A 19,419-nucleotide genomic window follows, 5' to 3' on the forward strand; every position below is an offset into this window, starting at 1 on the left:
TAATTTATGAAAACTTGAGGATTTTCTGGATAAAACATTGTTTAAAACTAAATTACTTAGAAAGATTTTGATTGTCTTGTTTTGAAAACATGAGTGTGAAGGGTGAGAAGGGAGGATGCTCATGTCTGTTTCCAGCATGTGGCAAGAGAAAGTGGTTATCTAGTCCTTTGTTTCTGTAATTTCATTTCTGTGTCTGCAAGTCCTGCAGTCTAAGCTGTCCTCAGTGCCGAAATCTGGTCTGCGCAGGAGATGAGTTTGCACTCCATGTGGGTTACAATGTAGTAAGCGAAGAGCCGAGTTGCAGGCTGTATTTCTAGATTTCTTGCACTCTTACAGGTCTTAATTCTGCTTCGTGTTATTTGCAGAAATTTTTTTTTTTTTTTTTTTTTGGTGATTTTGAGTAGTCAGGTGTGACTTTTCTGGCTGTACGTGTGCATGCAAGGGAGAGGGAGATTTTCTAAGTGTTTAGTGTTCACATGGACATAAACAGGTGGGTTTCCAGCAGAGACATTTGCATTTGAAAACGTGCTCTAAACGGGCTGGGCTTTCCCAGGAGAAGCAGCACCAGCAGTGAAATGCAGCGATCGATCAGCATAGAATTGTGTGAGCATTTGATGGGCAAAATGTTGTGGCATAAAGACAGGGCCCAAGAATAAGCTCTTTGTGGCTTTGTTTCATTCTTAAAAACTGTGACTGAGACGCTTTTATCATTTAAAAAAAAATAGGAAAAAAAAAAAAAAGTTAATCAGCCACATTTTGGGCAACCTGGAAAATACCACAAGATCCTTCACAACATTCTAAGTGCTGTTTCTATAATCTGGTTTTGAAATTAAAAAAAAAAAAACATGTTTTTAATTTCTGTCTGCTTATATTTTCCCAACTGTAAAAGTAAAATAATATCTGAAACACTCCTTTTAGTCACAGAGCTGAAAGCTTGCAATTTAGTGTTCATAACGAAAAACACTTTCTTTCAAGCAGCTTTCATTCGCAGTTTCTTTCCTAATTTTAACTAAGAAAAACATTCCCTTACTTATCACAACACTTCTGTTACATGCCTCGCTTTACTGGCCAAGTTTCTTATGGTATTTGGAGTTTATTTTAATCAAATGAGCTGTCCAAGAAATTAATCTGAAAATAAAATAAAATAAAAATTCAAATACACGCCAATGGGGCCACCTGGTGGAGAAACTCGGAGTTGCCCAGGACGCCCTGCACTAAGCCCATGGTTGAGTGAGCATGAGTTACCTCATCAGTGAGATGACTGTGAGGATTTTCGCCACAGCATCAGCTCGTGACATTACCTGCCTGCCGCTTATGGCTCCCTCGAAGCATCCTGCACTTGCCAGGAGTACCTGCACTCCATCCTGGTGCTGACATGCAGTAGGAAACTGATTCCTCAGTTCAGTTGTTTAAAGTGACTGAGGACAAAACTGCAATTACTGGCAAATGCTGTTTCTGTCTTATTGCTGCAGAAGCTGCCATGTTCAAGGATTCTCAGATAAGCCCTTTATATAGATACTCATTTAAGAGATGTCCTATTGACATGTATTTGGAAGGAGATGTGGAAAGGTTAGATGCAGGCCCATTTCTGCTCATAGCTGCAGGGCAGAGAATGCTTTTCTCAGCTGGATCCTGCTCTGTACCGTATGAGATACTCCAGTGGCAGACAGTAACTTAAGTTACCACTAGCACATTCCAGTCTGCAGCAGAAGCTTCCTGGTCCTCCTCCAGTGAGCAAGGCCTCCCTTCCCGCTCTACTGTAAGACTGTCCTTAGGAGAGACCACAGCAGCCCAGACCACCATCATTAATGAGCTTGGTCACGGGGAGGGGCACTGTGCTTGCCACTGCGTTTGGATGCAGGCAGGCAGTACTCTGTTCATCCCTGGGACACTTTACCTATGAAAGAGGGTAGAATAGGGATTTCAGTATTTTTATTTGTATGTGCTATAAAAGCTCTACCTGGGTGTTGGACAAGCACAAGACCCAAAGACAAGGCATGCAGCTAGGCAGCATCATGCTCTAGGACTCTGTGCAAGTGCAGCATCCTTCAGTTGGAGTGAAAATGGTCATGACGGGTTCTTTTACTTCTGGCTTGCTCAGATGAGGTAAACAATATACAGATAGGTTCTGCTGTGCCTTCTGGCATGCACCAGCTCTGGAACATGGGATTATCAGGGGTTTTTGTCTTTGTAAGTAGGAGAGGAGGAAAAGAAAGGAATGCTTGCAGTCATAAAGAGAGATAATGTCTGGATCTTTGTTTTGATGAAGTCTGTTCTGACATGGGGTGAAATGTATAGCTTACTAGTTTTCTCATTATTTGGGAAAGAAGCAACATATTAATTATAATTCTGCACCAGAGCCATTAAACAATTGGGAAAAAAAGTGACTGACTTAGACTATCACAAGTTGGGCAGTGGACTGTTTTTTCAGTTGATATAGCAACGTATGTTTTGTGTTTGATTCACTATCCAAAATATTTCTTTGTTTCAAATCAGACCTGCAAATGAAGTTTGAATCACTGTCCCATAAGCATCCAGTATGGCCTGCTGACTCTGCATGCTCTCACAAAATGGCACTAAGAGTAAATGAGAGAAGCTAACTTTGTTGGTATTCTTACGCTAGGATTGGTATCAAAGCAAAACACCTTTTCTTGCCACAGGACTTGAGAGGGTTATTTTTAAACCTATGCTTGAATTCAGGTGTCTCAATGACATCCATTTCCTACTCAGCTGACTCAGACTCAGCAGAGCTGGCTGAAGGTGGTCACTGTTAATAGTCCAGTCCAGAGGTCCCTGCCTGACAGGAGTCAGGATCAGATGCTATTCTAGCAGACTTTACAGACTAAATATTTCTTGTTTCTCTTCTTTGCAGAAAACACCTTCTGCAGTGGTGACCATGTATCATGGCACAGCCCTTTGGACAACAGTGAATCTAGAATCCAGCATATGTTACTGACAGAAGATCCTCAGATGCAGCCAGTGCAGACTCCTTTTGGGGTCGTTACTTTCCTACAGGTATGACCCTGCAACGGTGGCTCTGACTGTTGCCTCCTAGGTGTGGAATGTGGCTAGCATTACATTTCATTTAGCTTTGAAAAGTTTCATGCTTATTATCCACCTTTCTTCCTTATTTGCGGTGGATTTGAGTTGTTGCTGGAGGTATTCAGTAAGCATTTTATAGGGATTGACCAATGGCACACTCAGTTCTCAAGGCAGAGGTTTACCTGATGGAGAAAAGGTTTACACCCTGAAACAGTTCTGGAGTTGAGTATTTCACTACCGCTCTGAAATTTCAAACATGAGCACATGGAAGAAAGCTGAGAGAAACATCTTTAAACAGTAATGTAGAGCTAAATTCAAATTAATTCTATGGCAGTATCAGTAAGTGATCCACTCATGAATTCCAGGAAAATAATTCGGAGCAGAACTGAAGAGTTGCAATCAGCATTATTTAATGACCAGAAATGTAGCTTGTAGCATTGACACAAAGATTCTTTAGAGGCTGAGCCTTCCTGTATTGTTAAACGATTTCAGGTTCAGGTTTGCTTTGCAAAAGATGGATTTTTAAAATGCCATGCAATTGAACACCACTGTTCAGTGGGTGGAGCTTCCTAGGTCCAAGAGGTTTGCTTCATCAGTGATGTCTCTTAGATATGGGCTGCTTTGGACATTTTTAAATTGCATATAGAGTTACTCACTTTAGTGGAAGAGCTGCCATAGATTATACCAGCTGCTGACTTCTCCCTGCTCTGTAGAAAAGCTTCGATCCTGTGGGAAACTGCAAGTTTATATTAAGCTTTAGGTTGCTCCCATTTGTTGTTGGCTCTAGTTGCAACATGTAAGGGAAAGCTCCATTACTACAGACCTGCACAAGGCAGCTGCCGTGCAAGGACAGAAGCTTTCTTGAATTTTCTGAGTTGCCTGAAATTCTGAGTTTTATAAACAAGAATGAGATGAATGTGGGATTTATCAGTGAAAGGTGAGTTGTGGGACCTAGAAGCAGAGATAGAGAGCCAGGCTAAGCAGAGTGATTCCTGGCTGACTTGTCACTTAGTGATGCATTAATCTGCATCTCTACTTTAGTGCCCAGCTGTCCTGGATCAAAAGACAGAGAGCTTGTTACATCCTGAGACACTTGGCCTCTAATTGTCCACAACATGTACAGTTGACTTGCTTTTCGCCTTTGTTTGATGCTTACTGTTTCAAATTTGTTTTGACCCATGAGGATAAATGATTGCAAAAAGAAAAGAATTAACACAAAATAATTTCCTGTTTAGAGTCTTGCTGCTTGTATGTAATAAGTGAGTGAAGGACCAGGGAGGGGTGTCCTGAAGTGAGGGTGATTCAGGCTGTTCATGGAGAAAGCCTGGGAGATGGGTAGAGATGAAGTGCATCTCCAAGGGCTGGGTCCTGAGAAAGTGAGCTCTGCAAGGGGTAGGGGAGGTAGGGTGTGCAGAACTGGGTATGTCTGACGTTGATGGTTTTCCATACAGATCTCTATCAGCACAGATACCCACTTCCAGCAAGGACATGTCAAGCACTTCTGTTTACTGCTCCTCAGAAATTAGTTTTCAGGTTTTCTCTTCTCTGATTAAACATCAGTTGAACAGACCTTGGAAAACGCTTAGAGTATGGAGGAAGAAAATAGAAGTCCATGTCTGAAATAATTTTTCATCCGAAAAGATGAATCATTGTGCTCAAAGGCACAAGCCAGCAGTTGATGGATCAGGCTTCCCCATCAACTGAAGGGTGTTTCACCCCTTCATTTGGAGCTGGCTGATCTCAGCTGCTGTGAGAGAGACATCTGGTATTGCTCAGTGGCAGCTCCCATTCTGAAAAGCAAAGATATCCTGCCTTACACAGGAAGGCAGAAGTCTGCAATTGCCTGCAGTGATGAGTGGATTATGTGGTGTGTAAGCAGCTTTACTTTATGGTGCCGGGTAAGATGTAACTAGTCAGCAAACTGAGATGGTCAAGGATTTATGAGCACCAAAGCATTCCCTTGTGTCAGTGGGTCCCTTTGCCTAATTGAAATCACTGGTGCAGTATTGCATTTGCCCCTAGCAGTTGGCTGACAGTGCAGTGTTTTCCATGTGCTCAGACCCTAACCTGTCCTGTCTTGTGTGGACTAGATTGAAGAGTGAAAACAGACCAGTGATTCTTCAGTAAACCTTTCGCCAGGCCCTCCTCATAGTTAAGTTCACACACACCACGTAAGATTAAATGTTACATGACCAGGGCACTTCACATGCTAAGTGTAGAGAAAGTGTATAAGGGACTGCAGAATCCTTCTGTTGTCTCAGGCTCCATTTGTCCTCACTCATCTTGTCAGTTTAAAGAAATGGTGTTTCTCTCTGTCTGCAGTTTTGTCCAGCACCATGTGGCACAATTTCTCTGCAGTTCTTGCACAGTTCCCATCCAGTTTAATGTATCTGTTTTGATTTATTCCAGATTGTTGGGGTTTGCACTGAGGAACTGCATGCAGCTCAGCAGTGGAATGGGCAAGGGATCTTGGAACTTCTTCGGACTGTCCCAGTGTAAGTGCTCATATAGCCTGTATAGGGGAGCATTCCCACAGAGTACAATTCAGTTGTTTATTAACAATCTTTAATTTGTTGATGGAACTTATTTAATCCTGTGCTGTAGCAAGAGATGGGAATTCATCACAAATCTGTTCTCACGCACCAACGCTTAGATGGCAAATTAATGCATGTGGAAGTCCACATGTTCAGGGTGAAACAGAATGAGGTCTTGAAAGTTTAATTTCCTTCCTCTTACGCCTGCAGCATTTTCTCATTGGTTATTCCTGAGAGAGCTGGAATAAATATTAGTGGTGACCTCTCTGTGTAGCTCAAAAGAAAGGGAGGAGGGGGTCTGACTTACAATGCCAAGCAAAGCTTGTGTACTCTCTGAAAGTGAGAAAGTCACTCTCAAAATGTCCATGTTCTTGGTGGGCCAATTTGCAGTAAGCGTTCATGCAAGTGAAGTTCACTGTTACTTCTCCCATAGTAAAACAAACGTTGGGCTAAGGAGGGGGTTGGCTTTAAATGTTAAATGATACATTGATGATTTATTTGCTGCCAAGTTGCAACTAAACCTTTTTGGCTTGCACATGTTCTCTTTAAGCACTTTCTCTTACATTTAGTGGACTTAATTGCCATGTGACTGTAGTTCAAAAGACCTCAAGACAATAAACACTGCCTGCAGCTCCCTTGTCTCCTCTAAGTCAACACAGATATAGCATCCCTCTCCTCTGTCTGTTCTTGTATTGGTTTTTGGCTTTTGTGCTGTGGTACAAGCACCTTTCCAAGGATAAAATGAAACCCAAATGTGCATGATTCTAAGACAAAGCTGCAAACTACTAAGCTGCTGATGTGGAGTCATGGTAAAAGTATCCTGTATCCTAGTGAGATAGCGAAGCAGATGGCACCTCTGCAGTTAATAATTAACAGCTTCCAAATTCATGTAGAAAAAGAGTGGCTATCAATGCATCTGAAAAGCTATAAAATATTAACTTTTATTGCTCCTACTCTAAGTGCTTTAGAAGACTGTAACACAGACAAGGCCAGAGGAGGGGGCTTTTGACTGCAATAACAAAGTATCTCATGGAAAAATGAAAATTTTTATGGCTGTTCCAAAATACTTAGTTGTTACTTCAAATAAAAAAAAAGCACCATCTAAGGCTGACTTCTGTAGTCTGTCTGCACTGTGACACAAAGTCTTCCTAGTAGTTAATCTTCACAGTAATCTGTTTTGTTTTACCTTTGTTGGGACCCTTATGACTTCTATTGCTAAAAGCAAAAATTGCAGAGCTTTCCCTGAACTGTCTGAGTACTGGGTAAAATGTCTATTGTGAGGATATTTATCAGAGCAGTAAGGTTTTTATGGTACTGACCATGACTGCTGATCTCAGCAAAAAGTGCAGTCCCATTGGGAACCTGCTGCATTTTTAAATGTAGAGGTGTAAATCTTGACCCTCATGCCTTACCCTTAGACCTAGGTTACGCTGGACTTCTTGGTCCAGATTCAGTTGCCACTGAGATTAAAATGCAGCTCAGTCTTGCAAGTGCGTCCACACAGAGGATAGCCTGCTTCAATCCTGACTGCTTTGCAAGACTTGGTGGTGCCAGACACTAGGCAGGTAACAACTGGGTCATGGAGGGCTTTTATTATGTCTTTCAGAAATGTAAGAAACAATTGCATGCTGTGAGATGTATATGCGACATAGAGGGGCTTCTTGACTTGTTTTAAACTCTGCCTTATGCTTCCTTCCTGCACAGGATTTTGACTGGAAAGTCCTTGTTTGGTTCATTACTTTTCTTTCTCTGTAGAGCTGGAGGCCCCTGGTTGATAACAGATATGCGAAGAGGAGAGACAATATTTGAGATTGACCCACATTTGCAAGTATGTCTTCAGTTTATAAAATGTCATGTCTTCTGTAGTGGCTAGGGAGAATTGATTTAATTAAACGAGTTCTGTTATTTTCTGTAAAGGTGCTCTGATCTTCTCGATGTTTGCAACAATGCTGGAAAAGTCTTAGAGACTCCCTTTGACCTCTCAGAGGTGGTTCGAGAGTTCATGTGCTTGGTCCCAGGTAGATGGCAGCTCTAGGAAGAAATTTAGAGAAAGGAGACCAGGAAAACAGAATCTTGTATATGAGACAAATAGTTAAGATTTGTTCTTCATGTTTTAGAAAGGAAGAAAACAGAAGATGATGAAAGAACATACAAGAATACAAGATTTGGAAATGGTAGCTCACGATACTCCTCCTTTGTTTTATGTGCAAGCATAACAAGATATAACATGCAGAAAACTCAGAACCAACTAAGTAATATTTTTTCACAGCAAATGTGATATTTTAGGTCTTTCCTGCAGGATGTCACTTCAGGCCAAGTAGTTAGTTTGGTCTGAGAAATAATGTGAAGCCAAAAGTATTGCAGCTATTAATAATTCATGCAGGAATACATATTAAACCTACCTCTTCAGAGTTCATGTTAATTTCTTAAGTTTAAAGATCAGAATAGGACCTTTATGAAGGAGTTATGGTCCTGTGCTGATCTGTGCATCGGAGACAGTTCTTCATCCCTTCAGTAGAGGTATGGACTGGAGTACATGGATCCCAGGCAAAACCAGTGTGGTGCTGACCCTGTTTGAGTGAATCACTGAGTATTTACCTCTAACAGAGGACTTAATGGCTTAGCCTGGTTTGGCATGTGAATATGCACACGTTTTGTACAAGCTATTGCATTTGCTTATGGTCTGTGTGTCTGCATCTGATTACCCTCAGTTGCCTCACAGCATCTTTTATTTTGAAAGCTTAAGAAGAAAACCAAATTCTACTTTTACTGTTTTTTTAAAGATTTGTACATCTAAAATAACCCTAGTCTGAGAGATACACACAAAAAAGTGTTCCACAAAAATGTCCCACAGTGTGGGAGCTAATACCACTGCAAGTCATATAAAGTTTTTAGGCTCTTCAAAATTTTGTCCTCTCCCCTCCTGGAGGGTACTTGTCTGTTCTCTCCACACTGGTGATTCTTAATGATAACAGGGTTTTCTTCAATTTACTGCAAATGAAAAGTAGCTCAGCTTACTGGAATCTGAGTCAGCCAAGGCAAGTTAAGGCAAATAAGTACCTCTGCTTCACCAGTGTGTCCTGCCACTGAAAGCTGCTATGTCTGTGGTCTTTCCAGACTTCCTCACATTTAAGACATTCCTGTTTCTGTTCTCTCATGCCCTTGCAGTGGTGTGTATGTGCAGGTGTGTGTGTGTGCCTCCTCTCTTCTTGTCTGGCCCAGCTCCTGGGGATTCACAGGGCAGTGTCTGAGTCCTGAAAAGAGCCTTTGCTGAGCATGGGGAATCTGGGCTGTGCCAGACTGAGTTCAGCCATGTCATGTGCCTCCTACTTTAATTATCAGGGAAAGGATAAAGCATCATTTGCTTGGCATTTTCTTGGTGGTGTTGTACAGGGTGTGTGAAAGCTGAAAGGCAGCAATGGAAGATATGTGGAGGGTAGGGAGGAGGAAGGGAGCAAGCAGGCAGAGAAAACAGGACAGCTTTGCCGGGAGCAGGCAAGCACACTGCCTCCCTGAGAAGTGGGCAGAGCTTGTTTTGAGGCTGCATTGTCTCTTGTGGGAATTGATTGAGGCCTAAACCCAGCTCTGGCAGCAGCATCTGTACTTTCTGTTCAGAGCTGTTGAGAATGGATCCCAACTAAGATGTCATCCCAGGATGTCAGCAATTAACACTGGAGCAACACTGGCTGTTTTCTGTTTAGCCAGGCTTCCCTGTAGGCCATTCAGATTTCCCTGGAAGCACTGTCAAACAATCCCTGTCAGTCCCCAGCTCTGCGCCGATCTGTTTTAGCAGATATCTCAGAAGAGAATAAAGCTGATTTGAATTTCCTGAGTTGTGGTTGCTGCTCTGCGGGTCACACTGCAGTGCTCTGGCTCTTTTAGAAAGGGATCAATGACTTATAAGAGCCTCAGAGCATCCCTCCCACATGCTGAGAGGAAAATGGGACAGAAACATCCTTTCTTTGAGGAACAAAAAAGCTGATCCTCCTTTGCCCTGGGCTCCTCCAGCCTCCTGCTCAGGCTGCCCTTTCAAGGGAGGCAAAGCAGCCCCTCAGCCTAGGCACATCTTTGCTGGCTAAATAAAAATGGGCTAACGCTGTGCATTGCTGCAGCTAAAAGTCTGGTTAGGGGGTTTTTTGTTTGCTTTTTCCCCCTTCAACATCAATACTGGCAAACATTATAAAACAGGCATGCAAATTAGGCTGCCTTTGGCCAGCTCGTTTCCATCAGCATCCCTTGATCTCCAAGGGATGCCAACAGAGCAGCACTTCTTCCCCTGAGGAAGTGTTCTGCAAACCAGCTGAGATGCAGATGACAAGATCCCTCCCTCTGCCTGAGGCTCCATGCACTGTCCAGAGGGCCAGCTGTGTCTGTGAGCAGGGGCCATGGCTGCAGGGTTGGAGAAGCATATCCCACCAGAGCCTCTGCCCAATGGAGCCCTCAGAGCCCTCTGGAGTCTTCTGCTCTCCGCTCAAGGGAAAGTTCAGTGGCTCTGCCATACTTCCCCTATCACTGGAATGGAAAATAACCGTGTTGACAAGTTCAGCCTCCTTATGCCAGTTGATCTGGGTCCCCACAGAGGGCTCCTTGAGGAGCCACGTGCTAAATCTCATTTAGAGCATCATTTGCATATGTAGAATTGAATGTATTTTTATTTCTTTTTCCACTAGTTCTGTTTCTGGGGAAAACAACTAATTTTATGTTTAGGATATAACAAAAGAAAATTCCAGCAGATTTATTATTTCTCAGATTTTCCTATGAGGTTTTCATAGAAGCCAGTTTCCTCAGATGCTGGTGGAAGATCCCAACAAGAAGTAGTCTTTCAGAGAAAGATACAGAAGGAAGGTGGTCTCTTGAATGCTTAAATCTAAGCCCTCACCAATGGCTTTCTGTCTCTGTTCTTGGGCCCAAGAGTCAGTTTAGGGAGGTGATTCAGCTGAGAAAACAAAAATGGGAGTTGGCTCAAGGGAAGGGGTAGGAGCAACATGGAGGAGGGTGGGACTGCAGCCACTGCAAATTACATCAGCTAAAACTGCTCTGCAGCCACACCCTGAGTGCTGTGCTTATCTTCAAGCTGTTCAAATCCTCTCTTGGATGTTCACAAGGATGGGCAAAGATCTTCCTAGGGTGCAGCAGGTTCAGCAGGGCAGGGAGAGGAATGTATGTGGGTTTTAGCCTGCAAACTGCTTCTTAGGAAACAGATTTTGCAAAGCACTGGATGCTCCTTGGTCTCTTGACTCCCAGGGGCAAGGTCAAACTGGAGGGTAGTTATAAGGAGTGGAGATCTCTGCTCCCATTGCGTGTAACACAGCTCTCGAGTCTTCAAAGTTTCCATCCAGCAATTGGTGGGACTTACCGGCCATCCTGAGGTGACTTAGGTGTAAACAGTGAGATGGAGATGGTGCTGGTGCCACTCTACAGTACCAGAAGTGACAGCCCTTCAGCGGAGGGAAAAAACACCCCGGTTAAGTTCGTGCCAGGGGATTGCTGATAGCGGCAAGAACAGCCCTTCCTCGGTGTATCCGTTTGATCAGCTCAACGTTTCCCCCTTGTGGGACACAGGGAGAAATTCAGACAAATACCAGTTCCCCCAGCTAGCTAGGTGTCCCGTGGAAGTTTTGGCTGTAGCTTAGTGCACTTATCCTCACAAACGATGCACATGTCCTTCGGAAAATGTATGGTGTGTGAGAGCATTCAGCTGCTTGTGGTTAGTGTGTGACAACTTCCTAGACCTAAACTTTGGTTGTGTGCTTGGAAAGTCCAATGTTCAAGGGAGGGGTTTCGTGTATTTTGCCAATAAAACTATGCAAAAGCTTTGACATTGTGAATAGACTTCTGTCTCCTTGCACACTTGTTCTTTACTGAACACCCCAGCACACTGAAAAGCAGTGTTTGTCTGGGCAGCTTGCAAATTACGAAATTCTGTGAATCATGAGTCTCCCTGTGAGTTGTTTTCATTGAGGGACTCCTTGATAAGCTTGAGACGAGAATTGTTTAGTTATGTGGTGGTCTGTTACCACTGACATACAACAGGTAGGCTGCCAAGCTGTGCTTCAGACAGGAGTGTATAATATAATGTCATAAATACTTTGAGTTGGTGTAAACTGGAGCTGATGCTGAAGGAAGCAACCCTGCGTATCCCAGGCCAGTGATTTCCACCTCTGTTTTCTGCCAGGGCCACACATTGAAGTAGTGGGTAAAGGGTTAGGAGTTCAGACCAACCTGGAAAAGTTTGTTTGGTTCAGATCAGCTCCCTGATTTGGCTTCATGTGCCATCAGTCCTGGATGACACATCAAAGCATGGGGGCTGCCTGGAAAGTGTCTGTGACAGGAGGACAATCAGGAGCTGTGGCAGGTTGGGTTGAGCCAGTGTGGGTTCCAGCTCAGGTTCAAGCCACACACAAAAAAAGTCCTGGGGTTTTGGATCTTTTCAAGCAGGAGAGAGTCGACAAAGGGATTGAGACAGATGGATCAAACCTGAGTGGAGTGAGTGCCAAATGTGCCTGGGATGATCTCAGCCGGCCCCCAGAGGATGATGAAGACAGCAGAAGCATTTGTATTGGGACCCAGCCACGACGGCTCTCTGGGAAAGGTAAGAGGTCTTGGGTCAAGTTGCTGTTTTGGACTGTGTTCTGATGGGCCTGGGCAGTGGGCTGGGTCATGCAGCATCCTGACGTTCATAGCAAACACCACTGTTATGGGATGGCTCAGGTTGTCTCGGGGGAGCAAAACTACTTTTGGTGTGGCCTCTTTGAGGAGGGCAGGAGAGAGGAAAAGAGCTCTTTGTGTTGTTTTGTCTAAATGTTTCTTTCAATTTTTACACTATTTCTAATCTAAATCTGCAGACTTAAACTGAGCACTGGTTGAAACCAGGATGGTTTCAGCAACTGCATTTTCCCATGCTGTGTTTCCTTATTAACATTGTCACTTCTGGGGTGGCAAGCTGGACTGGCACTGCATCTTGCTGTAGCTGAACTTAAGTGATGCTTTCAAATACAGAACTCTGGAAAGAAGAAATAAAATACAGTAGAGTTCTCTTTTGCAGTGAGGTGCCAACTTGGGGTACAGATGTCATGGCCACTACACATGCTTGAAATTATACGTGTTACCTTTCAGCTGGGTGAAGCAACATAAAATTTGAGGGCTTGAGATTTCCTGAAATTAACGATTCTTTCCAGAGGAATGGTTCATCATTAAAAAAAATAATATTAAATGTATATAGAGTTCTTCTGTGCAAATATTTTGAACTGCACTGGATCTACAAAGGCTTTTTTTTTTCCATCAGCTCTGCAAATGAAAAGCCCAAGACAGGTATAAATGGTGATATTTGTATATCCTGCAAAAGATTTTTAAATAATTAGGGTATTTTTTCTCTACTCGATTCCTACATTTATCAAGAAAGGATGAGGAAACTTCTAAGAAAGGTAGGAAAGCATTCTATTAAAGTATTTGGGCGTTAGTAATTATAGGAAAACGAAAGAGAAAATAGACTGCTTCTGAAGTGCCTAATTGCAATTTATTTTCAAATGTGAGCTTGAGGCTAAAGTTTGCTCTGCATAAAATTCCTTTCTTTTGTGCCTCTTGCTGTAAATTAATCAACAGATTTGCAAAGCCAATTGCAAAAACTAGGGAACCTCCTTCCACACATTTGGAACTAGTTACTATGTTAATGCCTGATGGGAAAAGTGACTTCCAGCACAAAGGCTGGAAGTGTCAGGAGGTTCTATGAGATCTACATAAACAGTGAACACCTCATTTATGAAAGGATACAAAACTACTCAGAATTTCCTCATCAGGAGGGCTCAATACCAAAGGTTCCACTTCTCCTTGCCTGACATAACATCACAGCCCAAACCAAGAGAATTCAAGCTGACTTTATAAAGTGAAGGAACTCCTCAGGTGCAGGAAGGGCTGTAGAGGATTCACCCTTAGCATCTCTTCATTTCTCTCTGAAGGAGATGAGTTTAGATGAAACACACCATATAAACAGGCCCTTTAAAAAGACAGCTGACATGTCCTTATGTCTGTAATGTCTCTGGGGACTCTAAAACGTGTTAAAAAATTCTCTTTGCAGATACGGAGCAAATCAGGGAGACTTTACGTAGAGGGCTTGAGATAAACAGCAAACCTGTTCTACCTCCAATAAATGCACAAAGACAGAATGGGCTGAACCATGACCGAGCACCGTAAGTTTTACCCTGCACACTCAGATGGTGGGAGGAGGGAGGCTGAAGGGCACAGTAAAATCTGGGTAAGAAAAGATTTGGCATGGGGAGAGGAAAGCTAGCAGCAAGGACTTGTAAAGTGCTAGGATAGAGGGAGAATAGTTGTTCAGGTTGGGTTAATGGGCCAGTTAACCCATAGTACTCAGGAGGGCAGTTTTGGGTGTTTGGACAAACCTTGCTCATTTATAGTGGCTCTGACTGTGTTCTGTAGAAACTGCTATTTACAGTGCAGGAAATGTGCACAGTATTGGAAATGAGACTGGACTATCCCAGGAGCTAAGTGACAGAGATTAATGTTTCTTGATATTTTTGCTTGAGCATTTTGTTTTCAAGCTCATAATTACAAGCCTTTTAGTTAAAATGTTGGTTTTATTTTTTTTTAAGTTCCTTTGATCTTTCCTTGCTTGAACAAGCAGATACTGGCAGTAATTACATGCCAATAGCAGCCTGGTCTCTAATAGTATGTAGACTAGCAGGTGATTTAAGTGGGAGTGGGTGGGCCTGTAGATTTCTTCTCATTTGTTACTTTTTACTTCAGTCAGTTTATAGGAAATTACCTGTGGTTTCAACCCACCTGCAGTATCAGCTTTTCCATCTTTTCCCTCTTAAGCTGATTTCACTTGCTAGTTAAATGTATTACCATCGATTTTAATGTTTTCAATCTAAACAAGAAAGGCATGCATCTGTGTTGCAGTCTTTCATCTTGGTATTTCCTTTGGTTTCTTAGTCTCCAATGAACATTTGTGCTTTCTTTTTTCAAGAGTAAAGATTGTCATGAAATCAGCTCTTTCCTGTAGTGAATGGGACAAGCAAGGACAGCATCCTGCTCTGTTTCAGTTCCTGTTTCTTTCTTGATTCAAGCATTTAATGAGAAAAATATTCCTCATAATTGGTTAGGACTCTGTCCTTTCTGTTCTATTTTATGGGTGACTTCTGATTTGCCTTACTTATTGATATTTCTGAGTTGCCTAACCCTTTGGAGGAAGTATTATACCAGTTCCTGATACTATGTGCTAGTTAGTAATATAAGGTACTGCTTTAGGAATAATCTTGCTTTTGCTATATAGTAATTATAGGGAACCAGAATCTTACCTGACTTCAAATTTGAGTAGTACTTCCCTGCCTGAAGGTTGGTCCATTGGAACATCAGATGGTCTTGCTGGCCCCTCTGAAAAAGACCCCAAAACAATACCATCTGAACTGTACAAATTACACCCAGCCTTGGAAGACTAAAAAGTACTATGCAGGAATTCTCACAGATTGAGGTCCTGCATGAATCTGCATGCCCAGTACAAGCTCTGAGTTTGCAGTAATTGGAGATGACCAGAAACATTTGAGGTCCACATCAGGTCAGGGAGGGAGCTGATGTGTAAACCTTAATTTTAGAAGGAAGTTTTTGCTTAGATAAGAAAGCTTTACATTATTCAGGGTAAGATAAACAGAGATACACAAGACAGAGTGGTGAAAGGTTAGCAGAGGTCTAAGATGAAGCACACAAATATTTACCTGGGGTTTTGACTGTTCTGAGACAGAAAAGGCAGATGAAAATCAGAGCTTCATATATGTGACAGTGCTCTTTGTTGCAAATCATTTACCTGTAGCAGCTGGACACCTACCCTGTGTGAAGTGTGGGTGGTAAGAATGGCTGGTTCCCATTGCTGGCCTCCTCTAGGAGGAGATCAATACATTTCTCTGAGGTCTATGATTACCACTAGGGAAAAGATAGTTACCCTGTCCTCTGTAACAGCAGTTCAGTTATGGAAAGAGAGCTATCAGCTGTGTGTCTTGCCAGTGGTTACTCTGGTGATAGTTCATATCAGAGGGGTAGAGGAGATATCCTCAACTTAAAATAGAAATGTGTCCTAATACTTCTTTCCTCCATCTTACTGACTATTTTGAGAGGAGTTTGAAAAAGATCTGTCTTGTGCAGTGGTTTCTCTTCTCCAGTTCATGTAGCAGATACAGTGGGGCTTGTTCAATGCATTGGCCATACTGAGAGGGGCAGTTTGTTTTGGAAAGCAGCATTTACTCAAACTCCAGCTAACTGGTACTTAAATCAGACCTGATGATTACCTGGACTGTAACTAAAACTTATCAGTCAACATATTTTCTGTCACAATATGGTATAGATGAACCAGAAGAGAAAGACCTCATTAGGTCTCAGTCTTTCCTAATACACTGTCTCAGCATGTCTCATGCATTTGAGCAAAGTTGCACAACTAGCTATTAAATACATGACCATGGTCTGGAGACTGTAGTCTCCAGCTCCTGCAGGGGGATGTAACTTAGGAGTTCAGCTTTTGCATACAGTAATATATTTACACCCGTGTTCCTTACAGCTACCTGCAGTGGCAAAGGCTGAGATCTGAAAGTCACAAAACCCATTGCAGATATAGTCATTTCATAAGGCTAAAACCCACTCATCCTAAGCTGAAGAACAGCTGTGCACATAGAGCTACTCCTTCTGGTGTGAATCCTTGCTTAGCCCTGGTCAGGCTGGAGCTCAGTTCTAACCTTCCCTGTAACTCTTCCCTGTAATTCCCTGTGTAATCAAAAGCAAGTCATTTAGCTACTGATCTTCAGTTCTGAATCTATAAAATGGGACTAATAACAATGTCATCTTCTTGAGGCACCACAAGGATAAATATGTTAACAATTACAGGGTGATGGCTGATGGGAAGCAGGTTTGTGTGTAATAATATCCTGCACTGTATACACCAAACCATAAAATACCAAACCTGTGGTTTGTTGCAAGGGTCCTGTGAATAATTGGTGCATTAGAGGCTCCTTGGGAACTTGAAGCTCTGTTGGGGCATGGCAAATGGTTCCAAATATACTCTCCACAGGGAGCACTGCAGAACTCCAAACCATCAAATTTGTACCCAGCTGACGTTAGGATGTTACAATCTGACACAGACTATAATGGCTTCATGCAGAAGATGAATGTGCTGTTTATTTATCATAGATTTGCAGCTACCAACTGCTTTCTTAGTACCTTTCTTTCCTTTCTTTTATCCTAACACTACCACCCACGCAAAATAATCAATTGGGGTTTAAAGCAGACAACCTGTTCTGCATTCATTGTCACAAAATAGTATCAGAAACACAAACTTCTAAATTTTTATTTGTATAAGATGTGGAGGATCCAGATTCCATATAGATTTCCCTGTCTTAGTGTAGTTACAGTTTTCAGTGCTTATGCAAAATCATTACATTGGTTGCAGATAGGGCTTGATTCAGTGTTCTGGCTCTATCAAAGCATATACTTCCATGTGAAACATACATATTGCCAGTTGTTCACTGTCTCAGACCCTTGAAAAAAAAAAGCTTCTTTGAGAAAAAGCTGGTTTCTGTCAAGACTCTGTTGGGCAGCTGTATTACTTTGATTCATTAGTGTTATTACTGTAGACTGTGTAGCCCTTTTTCTCCTAAGGATATGAATAAAAGCACTCTTAATGCTTAAAACTGCATCGGACATCTGTTTCTCAAAATGACTTAGCTCAGTTCATAAGCAGCCATTAAATCAGTTCATGCATATTAAACGAAAGAACATATAAATTAATCTTTGGAAACATGACCAATCATTTCAACCACAGGTAACATAATACTCTTGATTACTGCTTGGAAAGATGAGGCATTTATGAATACAAATGTACTTTACATTGGTGCATTATTTATTTCTCGGTACCCATCAGCTTGGTAGGTGCTGCTGAGACAGACAGAAAGACAAAACTCCCCTGTGCAGATGGGCTCTTGTTGGACATAGTGAGCTGTTACTAAAGAAGAACATGGAGATGTCAGGCTAAACACTGTTGTTATTAAGACCTTAGTGTGCTGGAAGCTCCAGATGTCAAAGATCAGTGAAATTTATGGAGTTTTGCTTCATTTGCTATCTAATTTCTTGATGTGATAATTCTGGGGCCAAGTCTTTAATTGTCCCTGGCAATTAGCTCTGTGCTCTTCCGTGAGGCAGGTAAGTAGTATTTCCACTTTACAGATGAGGACAGAGGAGTTAATTTGCCACAGTTGCTGTGAGAGCCAGCTTTGGGATAGGGGAATTCTTGACCTTTTCCACCTCTCAAGGGTCCCCTTGATCATGCAGTGTTGCTGAAAGTGATGTTTTTCTGCCCCTTGGCTGACTCAGACCATTCTACCACGCCTGTCAGCTAAAGCATGGAGTAGAAACTTAGAGCTAGCACACTGCAGTACTGCACATGTTAAAGCTAAAATTATCAGAAATTGCTATGTTTCATTGTGCCAGGATTCAGGTAATGCCCACACGCATCCCCAGTGTCTGAAAGTGAGGCTTGAGTTGCAGAAAAAGCTCTCCCAAGGCTGTGTTTTTTTAACAAAACTTTTCAATCATCTCTCTGCTGTTTATCTCTCTCCCTCTTCTCACAAAGGAGGAAGTGGTGTGGTTCAGTGTGTCTGATTCCCCTATTTCTGTCTGGAATTTCCCAGGTAACTCTGCATGCACTGATCCCCTGGTGCACTGCAGTCATTTGTCCAGGGACCCACAACAGATGCCCCAGAGATCTCAAACCCCATCTGCATTCAATTTCCAGGCAGAAAGGCAGGTTGAGTCTAGGGAAACCTGAACATATGGTAACTCTGTGCCTATGTGCTAATTCCATCCAGTCCTGAACAGTTTCCAGCTGTGCAGGGAAATGAAGGCAGGTTCCTGGCAAACAAAATGAGGAATAACCCTCTGGCAGGTGGGGCTGGCAGGATTGTCCTGGCTGTGACCTCCCAGTTCACTGCACCCTGTGCATTTTAGGTTGCTCCCCTTCCATTGCTGTAAGAGAGAGCAGCTGTGTCACTCCAGAATTCCTCAGGGATAACCCCAGACTGTCACATGATGTGCCTGGTTTTGAGCCCATGAGTAACAGTGGCATCACTCCCAGGACTAGAGTCCACTGCCCATGTAGTTCCTCTGACTTGGTAAATAGGGCATGCTGATTTCTCCTTTCAGTGAGTAACACAGAGTTAATACACATTAACAAGCTCCATGTGAGCAGCATTTCTGAGGAAGCTCTGACAGTAATATCAAGATGCAGAATTTGCTTCAAGGCAAGTTTGCACTTTGCTTCTCTGAGTTGTGCTGGGGTTTGGTTGCTGCTTTGCTTGGGCGGAGGGAGCTGTTGTCTTTGTAGCTGGTTTCCTGTCTTCAGTTCTTGGAGGCAAAATTTTACATTAAGGGGAGTATTCAAGTGTTCTCTGAAACTGTCTAGTTCTGGCTAGACTTTCTGATTCTGCAACCACTAAGCAGTAAGTTTCCAATCCAGTCTTGCTTATTTAGGCATGCTCTCTCATTGAGACGCCATTCAGTGGTGTCTTGCTTGAGTAAGGAATGCTGAACGGGGGGAGGCAATATACTTTAGGGAGTGTCTCTCAGCATGAGACTGAGTGCTGGGTGACAAGCCTGTGAACTAGAAAAGCAAATGTCTGGAAAACTAGTGTCAGTAGAAGTGCAGAGCGGTGACCATGCTAATAATCTGCACTTCTGCATAGCTTTCCCCATCTAAGAATCCAAAAGTACTTTGCTAACATTGATTTTAATCCTCGCAACACTCTGACATGGAAAAATGTTTCATTTTACAGACGAGGAACCTGAAGCA

General features: G+C 42.6%; 1 protein-coding gene across 2 annotated transcripts in view; it reads left to right on the forward strand.

The window, feature by feature from the left end:
- Nucleotides 1–19,419, forward strand: part of SUFU (SUFU negative regulator of hedgehog signaling) — a 96,912-nt gene that overhangs the window by 48,555 nt on the left and 28,938 nt on the right. Inside the window, exons 4-8 of one of the 2 annotated variants that reach the window (XM_030453013.1) lie at nucleotides 2,873–3,015; nucleotides 5,452–5,537; nucleotides 7,332–7,404; nucleotides 12,015–12,168; nucleotides 13,651–13,762. In XM_030453013.1, the coding sequence (XP_030308873.1) occupies nucleotides 2,873–3,015; nucleotides 5,452–5,537; nucleotides 7,332–7,404; nucleotides 12,015–12,168; nucleotides 13,651–13,762 (568 nt within the window). Of the gene's footprint in view, nucleotides 1–2,872; nucleotides 3,016–5,451; nucleotides 5,538–7,331; nucleotides 7,405–12,011; nucleotides 12,169–13,650; nucleotides 13,763–19,419 lie in introns of both variants that reach the window. The other variant, XM_030453012.1, reaches the window with a different exon arrangement.

The sequence above is a fragment of the Calypte anna genome, chromosome 6 (assembly GCF_003957555.1).
Source record: "Calypte anna isolate BGI_N300 chromosome 6, bCalAnn1_v1.p, whole genome shotgun sequence".
Taxonomy (NCBI): domain Eukaryota; kingdom Metazoa; phylum Chordata; class Aves; order Apodiformes; family Trochilidae; genus Calypte; species Calypte anna.